This window comes from Mustela putorius, unplaced genomic scaffold (assembly GCF_011764305.1).
Source record: "Mustela putorius furo isolate JIRA1106 unplaced genomic scaffold, ASM1176430v1.1 tig00003834_pilon_pilon_pilon, whole genome shotgun sequence".
Lineage (NCBI taxonomy): Eukaryota > Metazoa > Chordata > Mammalia > Carnivora > Mustelidae > Mustela > Mustela putorius.
Genome location: NW_025421987.1, coordinates 38,554,958 through 38,582,309, shown reverse-complemented (window position 1 = coordinate 38,582,309; position 27,352 = coordinate 38,554,958). Strand labels below are relative to the sequence as shown.

The 27,352-nt window shown below is 38.0% G+C and overlaps 1 protein-coding gene across 10 annotated transcripts in view; it reads left to right on the top strand.

The window, feature by feature from the left end:
• Nucleotides 1–27,352, top strand: part of CFAP44 (cilia and flagella associated protein 44) — a 152,495-nt gene that overhangs the window by 21,059 nt on the left and 104,084 nt on the right. For 9 of the 10 annotated variants that reach the window (XR_001180962.2, XR_006609093.1, XR_006609094.1 and 6 more), the window contains 9 exons: nucleotides 1,490–1,604; nucleotides 5,307–5,471; nucleotides 15,172–15,327; nucleotides 15,708–15,755; nucleotides 16,510–16,609; nucleotides 17,148–17,242; nucleotides 20,333–20,542; nucleotides 21,175–21,285; nucleotides 26,420–26,581. Coding sequence is in view for 7 of the 10 variants with exons in the window: in XM_004761445.3 (XP_004761502.1) it covers nucleotides 1,490–1,604; nucleotides 5,307–5,471; nucleotides 15,172–15,327; nucleotides 15,708–15,755; nucleotides 16,510–16,609; nucleotides 17,148–17,242; nucleotides 20,333–20,542; nucleotides 21,175–21,285; nucleotides 26,420–26,581 (1,162 nt within the window). In the remaining 3 variants the exon portion in view is untranslated. The remainder of the gene's footprint in view (nucleotides 1–1,489; nucleotides 1,605–5,306; nucleotides 5,472–15,171; nucleotides 15,328–15,707; nucleotides 15,756–16,509; nucleotides 16,610–17,147; nucleotides 17,243–20,332; nucleotides 20,543–21,174; nucleotides 21,286–26,419; nucleotides 26,582–27,352) is intronic. The other variant, XM_045088385.1, reaches the window with a different exon arrangement.

The window sequence follows — 27,352 nt, the reverse complement described above, 5'->3', positions numbered from 1 at the left end:
TATTTGACAGAGAGAGAGATCACAAGTAGACAGAAAGGCAGGCAGAGAGAGAGGGGGAAGCAGGCTCCTAGCTGAGTAGAAAGCCCGATGCAGGGACGCTGAGATCATGACCTGAACTGAAGGTGGAGGCTTAACCCACTGAGCCACCCAGGTGCCCCTGTGATAGCAATATTGTATGATAGCTAAGTCATTTTGACATCCTAACACAGGACCCTCGGTACTAAATTTTAATGGAGCCTACTCTTGATCTCAGGGCTCTGGCTCTAAACTCCATGTCCTTTTCACTCTTTCACACTCTGCTCTCTTTTCCAGGATGAAATGATTTTGTCTTTTTCTGTCGTCATTTTACCCTGTCTTATGCATTTATTTAACAGCCATCTCCGGGCTGCTCATAACTAGATTTCCAGTGTCCTCTTCGAGAAAGACATTTTTATCCTAAGCTGCTCTTATTCCAATTTAAACCTGGCTCTCTTCTTATTTATTCATTAGAGATATAGGTTAATTGAACAGATTTTAAGATGGAAATTTGGGGGAATTCTCAAGTAATTTGCTAGCTATAGGCTAAAAATTCTCTTTACATTTTTCCATCATTTAGTAGAATGCATATTTTCTTTGCATTGTATCTTTGGGGAGAGAAATCAAGTAATTTCATGTGTGAAGTGCTATATGGAAATGTATGATCAGGGGTCCTGTCATAGCCATGGAAAGGATGTTGGTTATTTAAGCTTTTGGCTTCATATTATTGGCTTGTTGATACCATCCATTATCTATTTTATATCTAGTTGGCAGGCCAGATTCTTTTTCTATATGTTCTTCATCATCTGTTCACTTGCTTAGACTATTAATACAAAATGTTAGTAATAACCAACATTTATTCATTGCTTTTATGTATAAGCCACTGTTCTAAGAGTTTTTCAACAAGTTTATGAGGTAGGTGCTATTAGTAGTCTCATTTTATACATGAGAGCATGAGAGCACAGTGTTATTAAGAAATGACTCTTAACTACACAAGTAAGTGAGAAATTTTTTGAAAACTTTTGCATCTTCTAAAATGGTATTATTCAATAGAACAACTTTCTGCCAAGATGAAAATGTTCTATATTGTCCAATCTAATAGACATTGGCTACATTTTTGCTATACGTACTTGAAACTGGCTAGTCTGACTGAAACACGGAGGTTTAAATTTGGTTTAGTGTTAATTACGTTAAATCTGAATTAAAATAGTCAAAGTTGGCTAGGGTCAGCTGTATAGAACAGTAGGACTCTAAGATAAAATATCCGCAAAGGCAGGGAATTTGTCTATTTTGCTCAATTCTGAATTTATATTGCCTAGAACTTTGTCTGACAGGTAGTTGATGCTTCATACATATTAGTTAATGAATAAGCAAATGAAATAATATATATGACTCTGAAACATGTAAATGCTTGGGGAGAATAAACATAGATAAAGCCTCTTTGAGGTACATTCAGTCTCTTTCTTGTTTGTAGGTTCTGGGAAATGGCTCTAACATTCACTGGTCTCAAGCTTCAGGGCTCATTGGGTCGATTTGGCAAAACAGCCACTACTGATATAGAAGGTTACATGCAGCTCCCAGATGGGAAGGTGAGTACAGCCACTATTCCACAATAATAAAATCATGTTTTCAAAATGAAAATATATGAAAGCCCATTAGACATTCTAAAAAGCCCTGCCAATGTTATTAATGATGGACACTATCATTGTAAAGACAATGAACGTTTAATTTTGGCTCTTCAGAGTATCAGTTTTAATTAATATAGTTCTAGGGAATTGTCATAATCCATATGAAAATATCCTTTTTGGTTTTGTTTACTAAATATTATACATGCATATATAAAGTATGCAGGTATTTTAATATATTAACATAGTGATACATTGTTATTCATCATCATGGAGTTGCAGTGTTTATAATGTTTATCTGTCCCTCCTCTTTATCATGATGCTCCAAGAGGACTTACTGGCTCAAAGGTGGTATACAGTCTTGTGGATTTTTCTTTCATTGTCAGATTATTATTTAGGAATATTGAGCCACTTCACAGTGGCACCTAGAGATACATGGCAACTTTAATCTGGTAGTTTATTTTATAACATTGTTAGTTTATTTTTTCTCTTCCTTTTGTAAAAATTTGTGGGCATATTGCTATAGGTTCAATTCTCCATTAATATTGTATTTGGCTTCCTATTAGGATGAGTTATATAGTATTATTTGTGAACATCTCTGTTAAAAGTAATTGCTAGCATACAAATATTACTTTGAGGAACCAAAGGGACTGGTCATCTACCTAGTAGATATTCTCAATTTGGAATCATGTTGTAGGGGAGGAAATCAAAAGCCTTGGATGCTAGTTAAATAAATAAATGTATATCCAAAGCTATAAAATGATCACAAATAATTTTAGTTTCAAATTTTGAATAATGCAGGACATTAAAGTAAGAGAGAGATTGTTAAAAACAGGCCACAAGGGGGTGCCTGGGTGGTTCAGTCAGTTAAACATCTGACTCTTGGTTTTTGCTCATGGCATGATCTCAGGAGCCTGGGATCCAGCCTCAGGTAGGGCCCCATGCTCAGGGGGTGTCTGCTGGAGATTATCTCCCTCTCCCTCTGCTCCTGCCCTGCTCTCTCTCTCTCTCTCTCTCAAATAGAGGAGGAAAGAAGCCATTTAAAATGAGAGACACAAAAGGAAATATTTAGAGTTAGGAATAGTATCCTATATTTGGAAGGCTACTCAGGAAAGAGCATTCATGTTGGCAAAGAGTGGGAATTAGGTTGAGAGGTATAGTTGGGTCCTATGTATAAGTAGGTTCATAGCCAGGCAGAACTATCATACATTGGAAGAGTAGAGTTGCAAATGAAGTTCTATATCAATCTGGCCACAACATGCCAAATGAATTGAGGGAAGGGAAATGTAGAGTCAAGCGGAATGAGCCAACATGGAAGATGTCACTTTCATTTCATTTCTCAGGACAAATGGAAAAAGAAAGCTAAGCATGGATGACCTTTCAGAAGGGAATGCCGGCCAGGCATGGGTGGTTTCTGGTGGTTTTGTTACTGGGCAGAAGAAAGCAAGTCTAAATAATGACTGTTGAAAGTGAGCTGAGGTTTGGTGATAAGTCAAACAAGCAGAATGGATAAGATGAGTGGACTGGGGAGGTAGAAAAGACTGAATAAATTAGTGAGAGGGAACTGGGGCGCCGATGAGGAGGAGACAGGCAAGAACTAAATCTGAGCTTCCCAAGGCGTTTCATGGAACATTAGTCTACACAGAAGCTCTGTGAAAATAAGACTTTCTTGGTCAGATTCCTTTGTATCTAGAAATTCCTCTCCATGATTTCTAGGGAACACTTCTATGTTAAAGTCTCCAGAGAGTCCTAGAGAAAAGAAACTTGTTTGATTTTGTTTATCCAAGCATATGTCTTTGGAAGTAGTGTTAGGACAGGAACTTTCTTTCTTTCTTTCTTTTTTTTTTAAAGATTTTATTTATTTATTTGACAGACAGAAATCACAACTAGGCAGAGGGGCAGGCACAGAGAAAGGGGGAGGCAGGCTCCCTGCTGAGCAGAGATTCCCAATGTGGGGCTCGATCCCAGAACCCTGGGATCATGACCTGAGCCAAAGGCAGAGGCTTTAACCCACTGAGCCACCCAGGTGCCCCAGGACAGGAACTTTTGAGTGAAGTTTCCTGGTTTAAAATCCTGACTGCTTTGGGTATTTTGTCCAAGCCACTTAACTGTTCTGTTCAGTTTTCTCCTTTGTAAAATGGGAATAGTAATTTTTAGGGCTTCTGTTGACTTGACTTTTCTGGGAAAATAAATAATCAACCTGCATAACTGTATGTGGTACCCTCAATAAATGTACCAGGTTCATATGGGTTTTTAGGATTAAATAACTTTATATAAAATGCTCAAACAGCACTTGGCACAGAGTCAATACTTAATTAGTATGACTTATTATCTAATACAAGTTAAATGTCCTAAGAACTAGTGTTTGGTGGTACACACTTGGGGAAGTGCTGGATAAAATGGATAAATAGGAGCTGGTTTCAAATGATTATTATTGTTTGAAATTGGATATTATTATGCTATAATCTGAGTTTAGTAATGGCCTCACGATTTTTGAAACACCTTATAACAATTAGTATTATCACTCTTAAAAACTAGAATTGAAAGGATGAATACCCTCCATTTGCATCGACATGGATGGAACTGGAGGGTATTATGCTAAGTGAAATACATCAAGGAGAGAAAGATATTTACTATATGGTTTCACTCATATGTGGAACATAAGGAATAGTGCAAAGGACCACAGGGCAAGGGAGAGAAAACTGAATGGGGGGAAATCAGAGAGGGAGACAAACCATGAGAGACTCTGGGAAACAAGCTGAGGATTACAGAAGGGAGTGGGGCGGGGGGATAGGGTAACTGGGTGATGGGTACTAAGGAGGACATGTGTGATGAGCACTGGGTGTTACATGCAGCTAATGAATTGTTGAACACTACATCGAAAACTAATGATGTATTATATGCTGGCTAATTGAACATAATAAAAAAAATAGAAGGGAGTTGGGGGAAATTGGAGGGGGGAAATGAACCATGAGAGACTATGGACTCTGAAAAACAATCTGAGGGTTTTGGAGGGGTGGGGGGTGGGAAGTTGGGGGAGCCTGGTGGTGGATATTATGGAGGACACATATTGCATGGAGCACTGGGTGTGGTGCATAATCAATGAATTCTGGCACACTGAAAAGAAATTAAAAAAATAAAAAACAAAATAGAAGAAAAAAAAATAGAATCTTGTCTATCAAGAGTTTAAACACATCTCTCATTTTTGACCCAATAATTCTACTCCTGGATTATGCCCTTAAGAGATGTACAAAGAAAGCTATTATAGATATATTTGAGAAATTACTAGCAATGCACAGCCTAATTACAATGATGTAAAACTACCCATAATGCTAGGAAGAAGTACATCCAAATGTGATTAGTTGTTGTTTCCAAAGTGGTGAATTTTTATATTTATAGTTTCCTATTTTTCTATACTCTTTTTTTAACTTTCGTAATCAAGAGGGATAAGCTATAAAAATAATTCTCACCTGTCTTTTGAGAGCTAAATATCCATGTATGTATTTTTTTAAAAAAAATATTTATTTATTTATTTTTCAGCATAACAGTATTCATTGTTTTTGTACCACACCCAGTGCTTCATGCATCCGTGTCCTCTCTAATACCCACCACCTGGTTGTATGTATGTTTTTAATGCACATTCCTTTCTTTCCGCATACCTGCCAGGTGCTCTCAGGATCAGAGTGGGGCAACATGCTGTTGTGGGAAGGCGGCCTCATCAAGGTTGAGCTCTGTCGAGCTGCAAGGAAGTCTTGTCATCAGGGCCCCATTAACCAGATAATGCTGGATGAGGGCGAAGTTATCACCATTGGGGCAGATGGATGTATTAGGGTAAGTTTTCTTGACACTAGGTCAGTAGCACCCACATCAAAGCCTTCCAGATCAGCCTGTTTGATGAGATTCTTCTTTCTCACAAAGGTCACTTGATGAAAAAGATCAGTGGTCATTGATTCCCAGGGCCAATGTATTTTAGATAATGTTTTCCTTGTGGTAAATATTTAAATTCTAGTCAAAGTTAATTTACAGCATCTTTGGCGTGCATTTTATGAGGGTATCTTTTGTTATTTTGATTCTGTCGTTGACATAGTAGTTTCAGAAAATGAAAACCTATTTTAGCAGAACGTAGTGGATACTGATGTCCTTTCAAAACACACAGTATGAATGGGCCATTTTCTAGGGACAAAAATACCAAACACTTCTTATTTTTGAGTGAGGTTACCAATTAGAAATACACTGAAAAGTGAGCTGATGAGGTTTGCCTATGGCAGCTCCCCTCTCCTTGCTCCTTACACTGGTGAACTCACTTGTCCTCACCTGTAGACACTATCCTGTCTATAGTGTGGGCTAGGCTGGAACATGGCTCCAGCATCTAAGTGCTCCTGATTGTTGTCCTACCTCTTCTCCCACCCACTCATGTGTATATACCCAGTTGTTGCTGGCAAAGCTGGAGGCTGCTGATTTGCCTTGTGGCCCTCTTGGTACATATCCCTACTGGTGCCTTTCATAAGAGAGTGGTAGTATTCTCAGGGTGTTCTTTAGGAAGCATTATTATGAGAAGTAAGACTATATTTTTGAAAATAGTCTGGTTATTCTATGATACCTATTGTGCTTATTATGTTTAATACACTGTTTAATACACTGTTTAAGCCTATCCCACTCTTATCTTCTTGCCATTGGTCTTTGAACCCAAGTATACATTTTTACATTTACCATATTAAATTTAATTTTGTTAGATTTTACTCATTGTTCTGGGAAATTTTTATGTCCTTTTGTTTGTCATATAGTATATTCACTATGCTTCTGAGATATATGTTACCCCAACATGTCAAAATACCAACTGGAAAGAAACCTCAAGAGAAAAGAAGTCAAATAATTAACACAGGGTCCCTTCATGAACACCACCAATTTCTAAACTGGCTTCTTTTAAAAATTTCACCCTAATTTCTTTAGTCTTTTACACAGTAAATCTCTACATCTAATCCTTTAGGAAAAACCTACCCCATTTCCAGGAGTTAGTTCTAACCTATGACTTGGGCCTCTCCCCAACAAGGCTAGCCTAGGAGACAACACCAAATCTCTTTGAAAGATACTTTCCCAAAGGCTGAGTTATTGAGTCTAGGTTAAAAGGGTGGGGTGTGTCAATAGATTCATCCAGGGTAGCTTTGGTACTTCACAGAGAAGTCTTTCTCAATCTATCTGTCTCCTGAGGTGAATCTGTGTTCCTTCGTGCTTTGCATAGCATTCTGTTCTCCTGTCCCAGGACAATAATCTTTACCTGAATGGTATAGTCTAAATCAATAATGAGAGCCATTTTCTGTGAAGACATCATCTACATCCATTTTCTCCTCTTATAATGAAGATTGTGCTTGAATCATTAAGAAGGCCTATTTCCCCTTTCCAGGGGATCACTGGTAAAATCAAAACCTGGCTCATTATTGTGTTTCGCTGAATAATGGAACCATTTACTCCTTAGGGCCACTTTATATCCAGAAAAACCTGACAAATACCTTGACATAAAGTTTACATTGGGCAAATTAGAGTTCTTATTCAGGCTGTATTTTCTCACTAATCTCCATATATACAGAGGAAACTATTACAACTTATTATTTTATCACATTTTGGCTGGTGTTCCCATTACACCTACTTGCTAATTTGCATGAAGAAGAAGAAATGACTTTTGGAAAAACAAAATCAGGATCTTTTCTTTCTTTTTTCTTAATTTTTAAAATTTTTAATTCAATTCAACCAACATATAATGTATTATTAATTTCAGAGGTAGAGAACAGTGATTCACAAGTTTTATACCCAGTGTTCAATACATCACATCAATGTCCATTACCCAGCTCCCCCATCCTCTGACCTCCCCTCTAGCAACCCTAAAGTTGTTTCCTATAATTAAGAGTCTCTTATGGCTTATCTCTCTCTCTGATTTTGTCTTGTTTTATTTTTTTACTTCTTTTCCCCTATAATCCTCTGTTTTGTTTCTTAAATTCCACATATGAGTGAGATCATAAGATAATTGTCTTTCTCTGATTGACTTATTTTGCTAGTACCCTCTAGTTCCAACCACATTGTTGTAAATGGCAAGATCTCATTTTTTGATGGCTGAGTAGTTCTATTTTGTGTATGTGTGTGTGTGTGTGTGTGGTATGTGTGTATACACCATATCTTCTTTATCCATTCATCTGTCAATGGACATCTGGGCTCCTTCCATACTTTGAACGTTGATGTGGACATTGTAGACATTGATGCTATAAACATTGGGGTGCAGATGGCCCTTTGGATCACTGCGTTTGTATTTTGGGGGCAAATACCCTGTAGGGCAATTGCTGGGTTGTAGGGTAGCTCTATTTTCAACTTTTTGAGGAACTTCCATGCTGTTTTCGAGAGTGGCTGCACCAGCTTGCCTTCCTACCAACACTTTAAGAGGGTTCCCCTTTCTCAGCATCTTTGCCAATGTCTGTTCTTTTCTGACTTGTTAATTTTAGCCATTCTGACTGGTGTGAGGTGGTATCTCATTATGGAAATACCCTAGTGCTGAGTGGTGTTGAGCATTTTCTCATGTGTCTATTGGCCATTTGTAGGTATTTGGAGAAATGTCTGTTCATGCCTTCTGTGCATTTCTTGATTCGATTTGTTCTTTGGGTGTTGAGTTTGATAAGTTCCTTATAAATCTTGGATACTAGCCCTTTATCTGATAAGGCATTTGTAAATATATTTTCCCATTTTGTCAGTTGTCTTTTGGTTTTGTTGACTGTTTCCTTTGCTGTGCAAAAGCTTTTGGTCTTGATGAAGTCTCAATAGTTCATTTATGCCTTTGTTTTCCTTGCCTTTGGTGATGTTTCTAGCAAGAAGTTGTTATGGCCAAAGTCAAAGAGGTTGCTCCCTGTGTTATCCCCAGAGATTTTGAAGGATTTCTATCTCACATTTAGGTCTTTCATCCATTTTGAGTCTGGTTTTGTGTATGGTGTAAGGAAACGATCCAGTTTCATTCTTCTGCATGTGGCTGTCTAATTTTCTCAACATCATTTGTTGAAAAGATTGTTTTTTTCCCACTGGATGTTCTTTCCTGCTTTATGGAAGATTAGTTGGCTGTAGAGTTGAGGGTTCATTTCTGGGTTCTCTAGTCTGTTCCACTGATTTATGTGTCTGTTTTTGTTCCAGTACCATACTGTTTTATTATTACAGTTTTGTGATAGAGTTTTAAGTCTGGAATTGTGATACCACTGGCTTTGGCTTTTTCTTTTTTCAACTTTACTTTGGCTATTTGGGGTCTTTTCTGGTTTCATACAAAGCTCAGGATTATTTGTCCTACTGCTGTGAAAAACGTTGATGGTATTTTGATAGGAATTGCACTGAATGTAGATTGCTCTAGGTAGCATAGACATTTGACAGTATTTGTTCTTCCAATCCATGAGCCTGGAATGTTTTTCCATTTCTTTGTGTTTTCTTCAATTTTTTTCATGAGTGTTCTATAGCTTTTTGAGTACAGATTCTTTGTCTCTTTGGTTAGATTTATTGATAGGTATCTTATGGTTTTTGGTGCAATTGTAAATGGAATTGACTCCTTACTTTCTCTTTCTTCTGTCTCATTGTTAGTGTATAGAAATGCAACTGCTTTCTGTACATTGATTATATCCTGCCACTTTGCTGAATTTCTGTATGAGTTCTAGCAATTTTGAGGTGGAGTCTTTTGGGTTTTCTACATAGAATATCATGTCATCTGCAAAGAATGAAAATTTGACAACTTCTTTGCCCATTGTGTGGCTTTTTATTACTTTTTATTGTCTGATTGCTGAGGTTTGGACTCCTAGTACTGTTTTTAACAGCAGTAGTGATAGTGGACATCTCTGCCATGTTCCTGACCTTAGGGGAAAAGCTCTAAGTTTTTCCCCATTGTGAATGATATCTGCTATAGGCTTTTTATATATAGCATTTATGATATTGAGGTATGTTCCCTCTATGACACACTGAAGAGTTTTAAGAAAAGATACTGTAGGGACACCTGGGTAGCTTAGTCAGTTAAGCATCTGTCTTTTGGTCAGCTCATGATCTCAGGGTCTTGGGATCAATGCCTGCATTGGGCTCCTTGCTTAGCATGGAGACTGCTCTCCCTCTACCCCTCTTCTGCTTGTGCTCTGACAAATAAATAAAACCTTTAAAAGGAAAAAGAAAGTATACTTTGTCAAAATGCTTCTTCTGTACCTACTGAGGGCATCATACAGTTCTTGTTCTTCTCTTATCAATGTCATATATCACATTGATTGCTTTATGGATATTGAACCACCCTTGCAGCCCAGGTATAAATCCCACTTAGTTGTGGTGAATAATCCTTTTAATGTACTTCTGGATTCTATTAGCTAGTATTTTGGTGAGAATTTTGACATCCATCTTCATCAGGGATAGTGGTCTGTAATTCTCTTTTGGTGGGGTCTTTATCTGGTTTTGTGATTAAGGTAATGGTGGCCTCATCAAATGAGTTTGGAAGTTTTCCTTCTCTCTCTTTCTTTTTTCCTTCCTTCCTTTTTTTCTTTCTTTTTCAAACAGCTTCAGAAAAATAGATATTAATTTTTCTTTAAATATTTGATAAAATTCTCCTGGGAAGCCATCTGACCCTGGGCTCTTGTTTGTTGGGAGATTTTTGATTACTGCTTCAATTTCCTTTCTGGTTGTGGGTCTGTTCAGGTTTTCTATTTCTTCCTGTTTCGGTTTTGATAGTCTCGAGGAATGTATCCATTTCTTCCAGATTACCTAATTTGTTGGCATATGATTGCTCATAATATGTTCTTATAATTGTTTGTATTTCTTCAGTGTTGGTCATGATCTTTCCTTTTTCATTCATGATTTTATTTATTTTGGTCCTTTCCTTTTAATTTTTGGTAGGTCTGACCAGGGGTTTATAAGTTTTATTAATTCTTTCAGAGAACCAGCTCTTAGTTTTGTTGATCTGTTCTGTTGTTCTTTTGGTTTATATTTAATTGATTTCTGCTCTAATCTTCATTAATTCTCTTTTGCTGGGTTTAGGCTTTATCTGCTGTTCTTCCTCTAGCTCCTTTATATGTAAGGTTAGGTTTTATATTTGAGAACTTAATTCTTGAGAAAGGTTTGTTTTGCTGTATTGCTGCCCTCTAAGGACTGCCTTTGCTGCATCCTAATGGTTTTGAAGAGTTGTATTTTCATTTTCATTTGTTTCCATGAATTTTTAAAATTCCTTTTCTTTTAGATTTTTATTTTATTTGAGATGAAGAGAGAGAAAGAGGGAGAGAGACACTGAGAGAGAGAGAGAGAGAGAGAGAGATACTGAGAGAGAGAGATACCGAGAGAGAGAGAAGTAGTGAGAGAGAGAGAGAGAGAGAGAGAAGTAGTGAGAGAGAGAGAGAGAGAGAGAGAGAAGTAGTGAGAGAGAGAGAGAGAGAGAGAGAAGTAGTGAGAGAGAGAAGTAGTGGGAGAAGAGTGAGAAGCAGGTTCCCTGCTGAGCAGGGTACCCAATGTGGGGCTTGATTCCAGGATCCTGGGATCATGACCTGAGCTGAAGGCAGATGCCTAACTGACTGAGCTACCCAGGTGCCCCTAAATTCTTCTTTCATTTCCTGGTTGACCCATTCATTTTTTAGTAGGATGCTCTTTAGCATCTATGTATATGAGGGTTTTTTTTTTTTTTTTTGAAAATTTCCTCTTATGATTGAGTTCCAGTTTAAAAGCATGTGGTCCACAAATATGCAGGGAATGATCCCAATCTTTTGGTACTAGTTGAGAACTGATTTATGACCCAGTATGTGATCTGTTCTGGAGAATGTTCCATGTGTACTTGAGAAGAAGGTGTATTCTCTTGCTTTAGGATGGAATGCTCTGAATATACCTGTGAAGTCCATCTGGTCCAGTGTGTCATCAAAGCCCTTGTTTTCTTATTGATCTTCCACTTAGATGATTTGTCCATTGCAGTGAGTGGGGTGTAACATCCCCTACTATTATTGTATTATTATTGATGTGTTTCTTTGATTTTGTTAGTAATTTGCTTATATCATTGGCGGTACCCATGTTAAGGGCATAAATATTTACAATTGTTAAATATTCTTGCTGGATAGACCCTTTAATTATGATATAATATCCTTCCTCATCTCTTTTTACGGTCTTTGATTTAAAATCTAATTTGTCTGATATAAGGATTGCCATACCAGGTTTCTTTTGATGCCCATTAGCATGAAAAATGGTTTTCTGCCCCTTCACTTTAAGTCTGGAGGTGTTTTTGGATCCAAAGTGAGTCTTCAGGATGGCTTATCAATGGGGCTTGCTTTTTAATCCAATCTGTGTCTTTTGACTGGGTGGCAATTAGTGCATTTACATTCAGAGCTATTGAAAGATAGGATTTTAGTGCTATTGTATTACCTGTAAAGTCACTGTTTCTGTATGTTGTCTCTGTTCCTTTCTGAACTGTATTACTTTTTGGCTCTCTCTTCACTTAATGGATCACTTTTAATATTTCTTTTTTTTTTTTAATTTAAGGTTTTTATTTATTTGACAGATCACAAGTAGGCAGAGAGGCAGGCAGAGAGGGGGGGGGGGGAGCAGGCTCCCTGCTGAGCAGTGAGTCCAATGTGGGGCTCGATCCCAGGACCCTGGGATCATGACCTGAGCCGAAGGCAGAGGCTTTAACCCATTGAGTCACCCAGGCGCCCCAACTTTTAACATTTCTTGAAGGGCTGGTTTAGCGATCACAAATTCTTTTAGTTTTTGTTTGTCCTAGAAGATTTTTATCTCTCCTATTTTGATTGACATTCTAGCTGGATAAAATATTCTTAGCTGCATATTTTTCTCATTTAGCACCCTGAATATATCATGCCAGTCCTTTCTGGCCTGCCAGGGCTCTATGGATAGGTCTGCTGCCTGTCCAATATTTCTACCCTTGTAGGTTATGGATCTCTTGTCTCAAGCTGCTTTTAGAATTTTCTTTTTATTTCTGAGATTTGCAAATTTTACTATTATATGTTGAGGTGTTGACCTATTTTTTTTTTAAAGATTTTATTTATTTGACAGAGAGATGGCAAGAGAGGGAATACAAGCAGGGGGAATGGGAAAGGGAGAAGGAGGCCTCCCACTGAGCAGGGAATCTAGTGCAGGGCTTGATTCCAGGACCCTGGGATCATGACCCGAGTTGAGGGCAGATGCTTAATGTCTGACACACCCAGGCACCCCAGTGCTATTTTTATTGGATTTTTTTTTTTTTTTTTTTTTGAGCAGGGGTCTTTGAGCCTCCTGGACTTGAACACCTGGTTCCTTCCCCAGATTAGGGAAGTTCTCCATTATAATTTGATCCAATATACCTTCTGCTTCTCTCTTTCCTCTTCTTCTGGGAGCCCAACTATTTTAATATTGTTTCACTTTATGTTATCGCTTGTCTCTTAAATTCTTCCCTCATGATCCAGTAGCTGTTGATCTTTTTCTTAGCTTCTTTATTCTCCATCATTTTGATATTCTATGTCACTAACTCTCTCTTCTGCCTTATTTTTCCTCATAGTTAGAGCCTCCATTTTTGATTAAATCTCATTAAAAGCCTTTTTTATTTAAACTTGATTAGATTTTAGTTCTTTTATTTCACCAGAAAGGGATTCTCTAGTGTCTTCTATGCCCTTTTTTTTTTTCAGGCCCAGTCAGTATCTTTATAATAATTATTCCAACATCTTACTAATGTCCATATTAATTAGGTCCCTGGCAGTCAGTAGTGCCTCTTGCTCTCTTTTTTGAGGTGAGTTTTTCCCTCTTGTCATTTTGTCCATAGAAGAATAGATGAACAAGAGAACAAAATACTTAAAGGGCAACAGTGACCCCAGAGAAATGCACACTTAACAAATCAGAAGAGACCTGAACTGGGAAGTGGGGGGGGGGGGTGTTGGTCAGGGTGGGGGTGGAGAGAGAATATGATCAGGCTGGTGAATAGAACAGAGTCATACACCAGAATTTGGGTATGTTTTGGTATATTAGAAGAACCTAGATTTCAAAATTGTAAAGAAAGAAAATATATATAATACATTGAAAGGTTGGAATGTAACTATAAAGTTGAAAATTAAAAATGACTAACAAAAAGAAAAAAGATTAAAAAAAGAAGAAAAAATAATATGATCAGACAGGTGAAGAGAATAGAACTATACACTAGATTCAGGGTGTATTTTAGTTGGTTAGAAGAAACTGCATCCCAAAATGTAATTTCTTTACATTTTATGTATACATAAAATTTTATGTATACAAAAATAAAATTAAATACAATGAAAAGATAGAATGTTACTATAAAAATGAAAATTAAAAAGATTTTTTAAAAAGAGTTGATAAAATAAGAAATTGGTTGAAAAGGGAAAGAGAAAAAAATTAAAAGACTAAAGAATCATGGGGAAAACCCCCATGAATTCTATAGACTATTTTCCCCTAGCACTGGAATTTTGCAGTTCCCTACAATCAGTGAACTTGTTCTTAACTGGATGTTTTTGCTGATCTTCTGGGGAAAGAGCCCGTTTTGCTGATTTTCAGGTATCTTTGCCCCAGGCTCAATTTCACTGTCTGTGGCAAGGGGCCAGGCTAAGTAAACATCTCCTGAGGATTGCTCTATGTGGCTTTTGTTCCTGAAGACTTTCCATACAGCTTTAGAGGATGAGAATGAACATGGTGGCCTCCCAATCTCTAGCCCCAGAGCCTAGAGCTTGGGGCCCCACTCCTCAGTGAGCCCTCAGAGAAAAGCAGTCCATCACTCCCATCTCCTTGGTCTCCATCCACACTCTGTGCTCACTTAGCCTGTGATCGAGCATTCCAACCTCAGGCGTGCAACCCTGTTTTGAGTCTCTAAACCCTGCAACCTCTCTGGCACACCCCCCATGCCACTCTTCCTTGCAGAGGAAGAGGAGTCTCCCCGGTTCTGCCACTTGTTGGGCTCCTACTCAGAGAGCAGTAGAATGACTGTGCCACAGTTCATGGTTTATGTCAACCCTGAGCTGAGAGCCCTCTCCTGGGCTCACTGATAGGAACTGGCTTCCTCACTCCAATGCCTAGGAACTCTGCAGCCTTCATGCACCACAGGTCTTCCTGTGACCTTGGGGATTCTGAGACCATACTGTCCCAGCTAAGATTCTGCCTGTTTTACCACCTGATCACCTTTCAGGCAGGACAACCCTCACAGGAGCAGACTTCTAAAAGTTCTGATTTTGTGCTGTGCTGCTATATCACTTTCTGGTAGCTGGCTTATGGAAGATTCCTCCCCTAACCCCATGGCCTATCCTCCCATATATCGCCTTGGATTCACTTCTCTGCACCTTCTACCTTGCGGGAAATGGTCACTGTTCTATTTGTAGAGTTGCAGCTATTCTTTTTTTATATCTCCAGTTGAGTTCACAGATGTTCAGAGTGATTTGATAGCTACCTAGCTGAATTCCTGGGACCAGATGAAACTAAGGTCTCCTACTTCTCTGCCATCAATCAGGGCCCCTTCTTATAGAAAATATAAATTCAGAAACTGCTCATTGATTAAAGTATTTTCTTATTTTATAAGATCTGGGATTTTGAGACAGTAGACACTGCTGATTCTATTGATGATACTGGATTGTTAGAGATCGAGCCCATTAATGAACTTCAAGTAGGCAAGAATGTTAAACTCTTCTCTATGATAAAAATGAACGAGATTGGAAGTAATTTTTGGTTGGCTCAGGTAAGTTGTGTTCTTTTCTCTTGGCTCTTTAAAGTTAACTAGACAAAATCATAACATAATTTATTGTCACTATAAGTCCATTTTACTATTAAGACTACTATTGATAAGTCAATGAAGACTACCTGAATTTTGGTATTTAGTTAATCTGTATTTTATACACAAAAAACCAATTAGCATTCTCATTATATTAAACTGACTATATATGTATTATGAAAATGTTTCCTTTATTGTGTGTTCTGAGATATATAGCAATTGCTTTTGTTAAATTTCAGTCACACTTTAAAACATATGTAAGGTTGTGATATTATTGTTTGTTCTTTAACTAGAAGAAAATTCTTTTCATTTGATAAGAGTTAAAAATGATGAACTTAATTTTTTAGGATGCCAATGGAGCCATATGGAAGCTTGACCTTAGTTTTTCAAATATTGTAAGTTGTCTCTTTTTTCCCCCTAATTCTTATAACAAAAGTCTGTTATTCTTCTTTAAAAAATATTTTGTCTTTCTCTATATTTGATTATTGTTCCCATCAAAAACTTGTCCAATGTGTCCTAGTCCTGAGAATTTATTCTCTCTCTGATTTTATTTAAAAAATGAACCATCTCAGCAAACTTTACTAGAAAAGTGGTAATGATAATGCCTCATGTTATCCAGTGCTTTACAGTTGTCATAAACTTATGGTATTTTCATTTATATTCTCTTCTGCATCCCTCATAGCTACCCTGATGAATGGGTGGACAGTTGCCATCACCTCATTTTACTGGTGAGGAAATGGAAAGCCTTCAAGTGTAAAGCCAGTACTGTTTCTCCTAACTCCAAGTCCAGAACTCTTTCTAGCCTTTTATGCTTTTGTTTTTTAAAAAGATTTACTTATTATTTTAGAGATGGGAGGGACAAGGGGAGAGGGAGAGAGAGAATCTCAAGTAGATTCCCTGCTGAGCATGGAGCCTGACGTGGGACTTGATCTCCCCACCCTGAGATCATGACCTGAGCAGAAACTAAGGGTCAGATGCTTAACTGACTGAGACACCCAGGCACCCCACCCTATTATGCTTTTAAAAATTTCTATTCAGATAAAATCACACATGTGTTATAGGGTTTTATTTATATATTTTTTAAAAACTTGACCTTAATTTGATGTTAACTTTTCTTTAAGATCTAATGGGATTTCTTTTTATTATCAGACTCAAGATCCAGACTGCCTCTTCTCCTTCCATTCTGGAGCTGTTGAAGCCTTGGCAGTCTCTCCCCTCACTTACCTCATGGCCACTACTGCCTTGGATTGTGAGTAGGAACTCCAAATGAAAATACATCTGGTCTTTTTTGTTTTGTTTTCCGCCCCAAATTTTATATGTGTTTGATGAAAAGCATTTGAGAACTTTTCCAAAAGGTAAGCCTCTTGATGCAAGTGAAGTGAGTTTTTGTGGAGGAGAGAGGAACTAAAGTACATCAGCCTTGGTTATTGTGAAAGATTAAGGATATGGTAAGTTACAAAAATGCCATTCATTTTGGTATTATCCACATTTATGCCTTTCCTATTTTTTTTCACCTTCCTCCTTCCTTGATGCATGGTGAATCTTTGTGGGTTATGCAAAGTGAAATTAATCCATCAGTCAATCATCAGTTGTTTGCTTTATTATCCATGATTACAAATTACCTGGTTGAGGGTATTCATGTAAATTTTTGACTAAAGAAAACATATTAGATTATTAGTTTATGTATGAAATTTCTTATTATAATGCTTAACATGTTAAGTGAGCCAAGGTTATTTTAAAAGATGACATATATATGATTTGTTTCTTTTAAAACTGTCTTTCTGTAGGCTCTGTTCGAATCTATGATTTTGCTAGCAAAACTCCTTTGGCTCAGATGAAATTCAAACAGGGAGGTACTGCCCTTGCTTGGGTACCCCAACTGGTGAGTTAATAACAAACTTCTGCTGGAATGTATTGGTAAATATGGTATACAGTGCTATTTCTTAGCAATCTATTTTATGACTCTGGATTTTGGAGAAGAATAAAACTTTTAACTTAGTTTATTCACTCATTCAGAATTTGATAAAATCATATGACCTTGCTTTTGTGATTTTTGTCCTGTTTTAATAAAAATCTATTTTTATGCCACTTGCAAGTTAGTAATCATTTCATGTTATAGAATAATTACTCAACAGAATTTTGTGTATCTATCATCTAGCTGACTGTGATTTCATTTCTTCTGTTTATATTCCCAGCCTGCCTGCAATGTGCTGGGTCTTGGTCTAGCTTCTGGGAATATAGCAATGAACAGAAACAAAAATACTTGCACACATGAATCTTACACTTTAGTGGGAGAGAGGAGGCAGAAATGGACAATAAAGAAAAATAAGTAACATATGTGATAGTTAGATAATAAGGCCTATGGAAAAAAATTTAGGCAGATAAGGAGTTGTCCTAGTTATCTATTGCTGTGTACTGAACTATTGCAAAATGTAGTGGCACAAAACAGCAATCTTTTTATTTTGCTCATATACTGTCTGGATTGGGAAATCAGACAGGTGACAACAGCAGTGGATTATCTCTGCTTCGTTGTGTCTGAGGCCTGGAATCATGTAAAGCCTTCTTTATCATCAGTCTGGCACCTGGGCTGAAGACTGGCTAAGCTGGGCTGTCAATAGGAGTGCCTACCTAATAGCTTCTTCATGGGGCTTCTGCTTCATCACAGCGTGGTGGCCTCAGGGTAGGCACATACTTCTTAAATGGCAGCTCAGGACTCTAAGATCTAGTGTTCCAATAAACAGGCAGATGCGCTGGGCCTTTTAGAACGAGACTTGGAAGTCATATAATGTCAGTTGTACCGACTCACCTGAGTGAAGCAGTCACAAGGCCCACCCAGATTCAAGGAGGGAGGGACCTAAATGGCATCTCTTTATGGGGGATATGCCAAAGAATTCGCAGCCAAGTTTTTAAAATATCATGGGAGTATTTGAGGAATGTTTTATCCTTATTGTTTTGGGTTGAAATCAAAGAGAAATTGTTCTAGGACCAAGATAAATGTGGAAATGGATCGAGTCAAGGCCAGAGAGTAGAACTCAGGCCTGGGATTAGAGGCAGAACAATGGAAAGGTTAGAATAAGGAGAAACACACAGAGTGTTTGTCTTACCAAACCAGGCTGACTCTTTATCCTGCTTCATTTACACTCTTACCTGAAGTATTTCAATTATAGCCATATAATTAAATCATTTATACAGATGGCTGTGCAATGTCCATAGAATGTTTCGTTTTTTAGCCTCCTATCCAAGTGGTCCTATCCATGATCATTGGATATCATGCTAGAATTAAATGCCTCATCTTTAGACCCTTTTGCTTCTCTAGAAAACTCCGTATCTTTATGAATCAGCTCAGGTCAGACATCCTCTCTGCATAGCCCTCTGCGACCCTACCTTCCTTCAGGTAGAGCTAGGCACTCCTTCCTCTGTGATTTTTTTTTTAAAGGACTATGTATATACTAATTTTATGAACCTTTACACAATGCGCTAAGATGAATTGCTTTATTGTCTCTTTCCCACCAGACTGTTCTTCATGGGTGACAATTACACTCTATTCTACTTTGAACCTCTAGTGCCTCTAGAGTACATTTAGACACATAGCAAATATTTACTGAATGAACAACATTCAACTGGAGTTGGATGGAATACAGTTTTTTCTTATTACCAAGACGCTCATAACTGCCTGGTCTTAGTGATGATCACTCTGCTTTAAAGAATATCAGGGCTCTTGCCTTTATCCTGAATGCCTCCCAAGACAGCAGATTTAGTATATTGGGATACTGCTAGATTTTTTTCTTTATCCCAGACTTCTCTGAGTTGCAGGCTATGTGCTTTCCTCATTTTGAGATCTCCAGGGGACCTCAAACCCAACATGTCCAAGACGAGATTGATGATACTCTGCTGGCCTCCAAAAACAATAATAGCAGCAACAAACCACACAGACACTTGGCTCCCTTCCACGGTTTCCTATCTCAGTAAATGTCTCAGTCATTCTTGACACCTCCCTCTGCCCTTCTCTCATGTATTCAGTGATCACCAAATAGGGTCATAATAACTTTCTCTAAATGATGCCCATGTCCTTCCTCTCCATGACACCATCTTAGACCAAGTGACCACAATCACTCTCTTGGAGTAAGGCAGCCATTGCTTTAAAGGTCTTGCCAAAGGTCTCCCTACATCCTATCTAGGCCATCTCAGTTCTGTTTTGTACAATGAAGCTAAGATGGCTTTTCCAAAATAGCAAATCTGATCATGTCACCCTCTATACACACACACATGCACACAGACACACACATGCATACACATATCCAAACCCCCAACTAAAAACCTTTCAATGGCTTTTCACTGCTCTTGGGATGAAGACTATCCTTAATGTGACATGTAAGCCACTTTGTGACCTGGGCCTTGCTTATCTCTCTCTTTAGCTTCTTTTCTGCCACATGACCTTTCCACAAGCTATATTCTCTCCCAGGCATACTTCTCCCATCTCCCTGAACTTAATTTCTGGGCATTTTTCTGGTCTCAGCTCCACCATCTCTTTCTTGGTCTAGGTAAGCTTTCTTTGTTATATGCCCTCAGATATTGTGTCTTTCCTTTAGCATTTATTTCTGTTCATAAATTTATACTCATCTGCATGATTGATGTCTGTCCTCCCCCTAGACCATAAATTCTGTGAAACTGGGGACAAACTGTTTATGCTCACCCTTGAGTTGCTGGTGATAGGTGCCTGGCACATGATAGACAAGCTACTACACCAGCATTTGCTTCTTCTGTGTTTGAATTGCCATTGTCTACCCATCTCATCAGCAGCAGTAATAAAGAACTAGAATAGAGGGAGGTTACCAGAAAGTTGTATAAGGACTTACCAATGAGTTTTCAATGTTAAATTACTTGGCTAAATAAAATACAGAGTTATCTGTTACATAGTACAACTTTCTTAATCAACTAATTTCATATATGTTGCATTTAATTTTTATCCAAGGTAAGCTACACTGGAGCACAGATTATTGCAGGATTCGAAGATGGGGTGGTTCGAATTCTTGAACTTTACGATCCAAAAGGACTCACAATTTTTGCAGGACGGAAGAAAATTTCTGATGCAGATATTATTTTGAAACAGGTTTTCAAACCCCATACTGCTCGTGTTACTGCCTTAGCTTATGAACGTGATGGAGAAATTCTAGCTACAGGGGTAAATGGTAGATTTCTTTTTGTTTCCTATTGAGCTTTCATGGTTAAATTTATTTTATTTGTCTTTCTACTTGATGATAACTTATTTGCTGATGTACATTTTAGAGAAAAACCCATAGTTTGTTTCTTTATGTTCATATTCTTTTAGTATAGTCTGTGCATGACATCTCAAAATTTTCTTATAAATTGAGTTCTAATGCTTATTTTAAATGAATAGAAGTTTTCAACTGGGAGTTATGATCCTGTGTTATGTATAACCAATATTTTATCACATAGGTATGTTCTTAAACAGAATTGCCATAAGTGATGAGAATAAACTTGTACATTTTTAATGCATTAGTAAGTGAGCATATGCTTTGTGGAATTTTTTGAGTTAACCTATGTATAGGTAAGGTATAGTGATCATTCTTTCAGAAACACATCCTGGAACACTTGGTTTGTCAAATGTTCTCATGGGGGAAATGAAGCAAATATTTGAAATAAGAATTTTCCCAGAATAATCTGGGAAATATGATTATTGTGGGTATAGTTATATAGAGGATATACTAGAGCTAGTAAGTGCTACTCTGTACTCTATGGAATACATTTTTTTAAAAAAACCCCATATTTCTTGGGTATTTCTCTTTTTCTTAGAGTAAAGATCAAACCGTCTTCTTCTTTGAGGTAGAAAAGGATTATAAGCCAATAGGGTATATTACTACTCCTGGACCTGTTCGCCAGTTAGTATGGTCTTCGAACTCCCATGTAAGTAATTAGTATTTGTCTTCATGTTTAAATCTCAATTACAGCATAATGAAGTGATCTGGAAGATAGAGAAGAACAGGTGGAATTGTTAGCCACATTCCTGGGTCCTGCAGTGAGGGGCCAGGGATGCTCTTAGCTTGGCTAGTAGAACATTACTGAGGAGATCCACATCATACTCATTACCTCTTCTCTCTTCTCTCTTCCATTCTCTAAATTGTTGGTCATGATTCCCCTCCCAAAACTTTGGGTTCTATCAAGCTTTGCTTTAACACTGGTAACTTTATTGAGATGCACAGGTCAGAATGTGCTGACTTGGGTCTATCAGTCCTTTTGACATTCAAAAGTTCAGTTCCAAGGTCTGAATGTCCTTGCCCTCATCTTTCTCTCTTTGCTTCTGCCCCGTTCCACCTCTATTTTCTCTTTGAATCTTCCACGGACTCTTTTCCTAACAACAGTTGGTGATTCAGGATTGGTTACTGATCTTATTTAATGCCTCTCATTTCCCTAAGTTTGAGCATTAGATAATTTCGTCATCTAAATGTTGATTTAATTTCTAAACCAGGTGCTGTCCTGGGTTCTAGGATAATAATACCGATTGAACTGTATGGAGGTGTCAGAATTATTGACATCTGTTTTTTTTTTTTTTAAAGATTTTATTTATTTATTTGACAGACAGAGATCACAAGTAGGCAGAGGCAGGCAGAGAGAGAGGAGGAAGCAGGCTCCCTGCTGAGCAGAGAGCCCGATGCGGGACTCGATCCCAGGTCCCTGAGATCATGACCTGAGCTGAAGGCAGCAGCTCAACCCACTGAGCCACACAGGCACCCCTGAAGTAACATCTGTTAATCTACCTTGAACTTGTCTAAAGGAAAGGGCTACAACAGTATAGTATCTAGAAAAAGCTTTTTAAAAAAAATATTCATTATTTTCCTCTTTGCTAGGCACTGACGATGGAGTCAATAAGCAGTACAAAGCAATCTCTTCGAAAGAGGAAAAAAATGTACCTATTTTAGAAGTTAAATATCACTGAACAATACAAGGTTTCACAAGAGAAATGGTGACTAAAATATCAGTGATATAGACAATGTGTGCTATGAATATAGAGTAGGGAAATACAAAGAAGGGGATAAGTCAACATAAGTTGTTATTTTGTATTATTCTACCTTAACCTTGAGGAAATGGTGGGATATGTGTAGTTGGAGAGAAGGTGGGTGCTGGTGATTTAGGAGAAGGAAACGAAAGCTGCAAAGCGACCTGGGTTTTAAAGCATGAACACAACATGTGATATTATGTGCATCCTTTAATAATTTCTTTAGATCAAAGTCAAAAACCCAAAACGGTTAGAAATGGTGGGTGGGAAGAAGGTGGGCATGACTACAAAGGGACATATTGAAGATCCTAATGGTAATGAGGTAGTTTTGCATCTTGATTACTGTGAATGGTTCCATGAATCTACAGATGTGATAAAATGACATAGAATTATACACATGTTCTGTATTAATGTCAATTTCCTGGTTTTGATATTGTTGCATAAGAGGTAACCAATGGGAGAAACTGGTTGAAGGGTACATGATTCCTTCCTATACTATCTTGGTAACTTCCTGTGATTCACTAATTATTTTGAAATAAGAAGCAAAAATTTTTTTTTTGAAGCTAAATTTTTTTAAATAGGCATAAGAGACCAAAACCCCCAACATAATTCTAAAGTTATTTCAGGCTGTGCTGCTGATTAGTGCTTGTATTTCTTGTATTTGGGAATTACTAATGTCAAAGCAAATTACCCTCATTTCACAATGTATACATGTATCAAACCATCACATAGTACACTTAAAACTTATACAGTGTTATATTTCAGTTATGGTTCAATAAAGATGGAGAAAAAAGGTAAATTACCATGTGTAACTGATACGCTGCATGCTGCAGTTATCCAGTTAGCCATAGCTGTTAGCTTCTACCAGTTCTCAACGGTCAGACCTCCTGCCTTCCTGAATGCATTAAACTTCTGTCCGCTATTTATAATTTGTGTTTCCAATAAGGGTGTACCACATGTACACACAGACTCATTCTGACTGCTGTGGTCACTACCATGATCACTCTGGGCAGAAGTGAGGTATGGGGGAAGCAGATGAGAGGTGGATGGATCTACTGGGGAGCTATGTTCCAGACACTTGACCAGTGTATGAAAGACTGCGGACAAGAGCTATGTAGGAGGTAGAATTAACAGAGTTTCTGGGGCAGAATTTTGAATTTCTGGGGATAACGTTGAGCTGTTTGAATGAAACACATGAGCTTCTCTAAGACATGTTCTTTTGCCTGCATTATTCTGGGATCACTGTCCTCTCTGTTGCTATAACCAGAAAATCTCAAAAATCCCAGCCTTTTCCCTACCTCTAACCACCCTGCCCTTCATTGATTACCAAACTTCTTTGATTTGCATTCCCTGCTTCCTCTTTGATATCCTAGATGAAAGCATAATACTATACATAAGAGTAAATAGCATTCAAATAGATAAAGTGAAAACTAATGGAACATTTGAAGGAAATGAACAAACTCTGTTCCCAGACAGTTTAGAGTCACGTAAATGCTTTAAGGCAAAGGCCCAGCAGAACGTCAGGTTCACTTTTCTGTATTCCCCTTTCTCTGGGATCATGTCCCCTCAAGTCCCAATTGTTTTTGTAACTTTGAACTTCAACTTTTGTCTCCTCTTCTCTTCAAGAATGTCTAAAGCTCTAGAACACAGCATTCTGTTTGACTTCTTGGTCTCACGCAAACTGTTGGCAACTTGTCGTTAGGAGGAAAAGTTGCAGAAGAATCCCTCACCTTCCCACTACCCAACATAACAATCCTGTTACCTGTGCATCCACCTGCTTTCTTCCCTTTTTTATTTTATTTTTTTAATGTTATTTTTATTTTTTTATTTTTTAAAAAAGATTTTATTTATTTATTTAACAGAGAGAAATCACAAGTAGTCAGAGAGGCAGGCAGAGAGAGAGAGGAGGAAGCAGGCTCCCTGCTGAGCAGAGAGCCCCATGCGGGACTCTATCCCAGGACTCCGAGATCATGACCTGAGCCGAAGGCAGCGGCTTAACCCACTGAGCCACCCAGGCGCCCATTCCCTTTTTAATAATAGAGATGTCCTCTCCATTCCATTTGAGGGCAGTTCTGCCGCCTCCTTTGGATTATTCTGTTTTCCATCTTTTTCAAGATTTCATACTACTTATTTTCTCTTGTCATAAATTTAACCTCACCTGCTTATTGGATCATTTCCATTGGTATTTAAATGTGTTTGAGTATCTTCCATGAACAAAAAATCAATTCTTCAACTTTCCATTCTCCTCTAGTTACTGCCCCATCTTTCTCCTCCTGACTTTTCCAAGAGGATTGATCATTCCTGTAGCCTCTTGACTAGTATCTAGTCTCATCCATTCCACCAAGTCTGCTCCTGTAAAGAAACCAGTGATGTCCACTTAACATTTTCAGTTCTCATCTTTCTTGACCTCTTACTTCCTTTGATTCTGTTGACCTTACATTCTCTGAATTACCATTTCCCTTTAACTTTTGTGACCTTATTCTCTCCTGGTTCCCAATTCTACATCTTGCCCTTCCTTTTCAGCCTTCCTCACCCAATTACTGAGTATTCTTTCCCTATAGCTCTGTTCCAATCTCTCTTTTCATTCTGTTTTCTTGACCTGGGTCTTACCATCCAAGTCCATAACTTCCTTGTAAGCCCAAACGTGCCACTGGATATTTGCACAAGGTATTTGCTTTGTAAAACATACTCCCTCAAACCTTCCCCTAACTTATTGTGTAATTCTATTCCCCCTTCACCTTGAAGTTTAGATACCACCTTCTCAGGAAGCCTTGCACAGCTTCCTTTGCTCTTGTGGCACCTCTGCAACACTTGTCACAATTATAATTTACATTTATTTATATGATTTGTTAAATGACAAGCTCTCTTGTTGGAGGTAAGCTCCATAGTGCCAGATGCTGTATTTTTCTTTTATAGTTTTACCCTTAGCATCCCACAAAATGCCAAATACATAGTAGACACATAATAATTATAGAATGAAATGACTGAGTGAAGAAACATTTTGAATAATGTGTCTATAGAATATCGAGATGGGGACTTTGCAGTCATGGTTAAATATATGATTTTGGGAGATCAAGAGAATGGTCTGGGGGCGCCTGGGTGGCTCAGTGGGTTAAGACCTCTTCCTTTGGCTCAGGTCATGATCCAGGGTCCTGGGATCAAACTCCACTTCGGGCTCTCTGCTCAGCAGGGAGTGTGCTTCCCCCTCCCCCAACCTGCCTGTCTGCCTATTTGTGATCTCTGTCAAATAAATAAATACAATCTTAAAAAAAGAGAGAATGGTCTGGCCTAGAGAGATGAATTAATTTGGAATCTAATGGTGTGTGAGTGGTAATGAAGACTTATGTTAGTTATAAGATTTCCCAGGGAATGCTTATGGAGTGAGAGAAGAGGGAAGAGGACAAACACCTTGGGAACATCCACATTTAATGAACTGGGGCAGCTAGAGAACGATCCACCAAAGGCTGCTCAGACTGGATATGCCATCCACACACTGCAGGTTTTCCTTCTCCTTTTATTCTGAAGGATAACCTGATTTTAATATTCTGCTTTTTGTACTACTACTTCACAGCTGCATTTTTGGCTCAGAAAATGTATTATGACATCTGTAAGGGAAACAAATCTAAATCTAATGTTAACACTTAGCTTATTAATGATTATGTATAGTGATTAATAAGATGACTTATTATTGCAGTGAGGGATTAAGGATTTAAAAAATGGTTAGTATAGGGGCACCTGGGTCGCTCAGTTGGTTAAGTGTCTGCCTTCTGCTCAGGTCATGATCCCAGGGTCCTGGGATTGAGCCCTGCATTGGGCTTTCTGCTCAGCAGAGACCCTGCTTCTTCTTCTCCCTCTGCCTGCAGCTCCCCCTGCTTGTGGGCTCTCTCGCGCTGTCAAATAAATAAATGAAAATCTTAAAAAATTTTTTTAAAAAAATGGTTAGTATACATAGCAATTAAATTTCTTCCTGATTTGTGATCTTTTTGAGCTATGCTTCTAAAAATTCACCTAAATGTGAATGATATGTTAATCTTCCTTTTTCAGCCTGACAGTACTTTACTGATTATCTGTGAGAATGGCTATGTTCTTGAAACGCCACTTCCAACCATAAAGGAGGAAGAGGAAAATCGTGATGTAGTTTCCTATGAAATCAAAGACATGGACATAAAATATTTTCATTTCTCAAGTGTCAAGTCTAAGATTCTGGTATGAGATATCCTTGAAGCATTATCTTCTAATGTGTTTTTTTCTTAAAAAAATTTTAAAATTATTTGTATTAACATATAATGTATTATTTGCCCAAGGGGTACAGGTCTGTGGATTATCAGGCTTACACATTTCTCAGCACTCACCATAGCATGTACCCTCCCCAATGTTTTTCTTAGAATTTAAAGTATCCTTTTTTTCCTTGAAGTTTTTATTTAAATTCCAGTTAACATACAGTGTAATATTAGTTTCAGGTATACAGTATAGTGATTCAATACTTTCATACATCACCTGGTGCTCATCACAAGTACCTCCTTAGTCCCTATTTTCTACCTAACCCATCCCCCATCTTTCCTCTGGTAACCATCAGTTTGTTCTCTGTAGTTAAGAGGTTAAGAGTCTGTTTCTTGGGGGGTGCCCCGGTGGCTCAGTCAGTTAAGCATTCTTAATTTAGCTCAGGTCATGATCTCAGGGTTGTGAGATCAAGCCGTGTGCCAGGCTCCATGCTGGGTGTGGAGCATGCTTAAGATTCCCTCTCTCCCTGGGGGTGGGGTTATGGACATTGGGGAGGGTATGTGCTTTGGTGAGTGCTGATTCATAGACCTGTACCCCTGGGGATAAAAATACATGTTTATAAAAAATAAAAAATTAAAAAAAAAAAAGATTCCCTCTCTCCCTATCCCTCTGCCCTGCATGCCTCTCTGGAAAAAAAACAAAAAATGTCTGTTTCTTGGTTTGCCTCTCACTTCCCCACATGATCATATGTTTTGT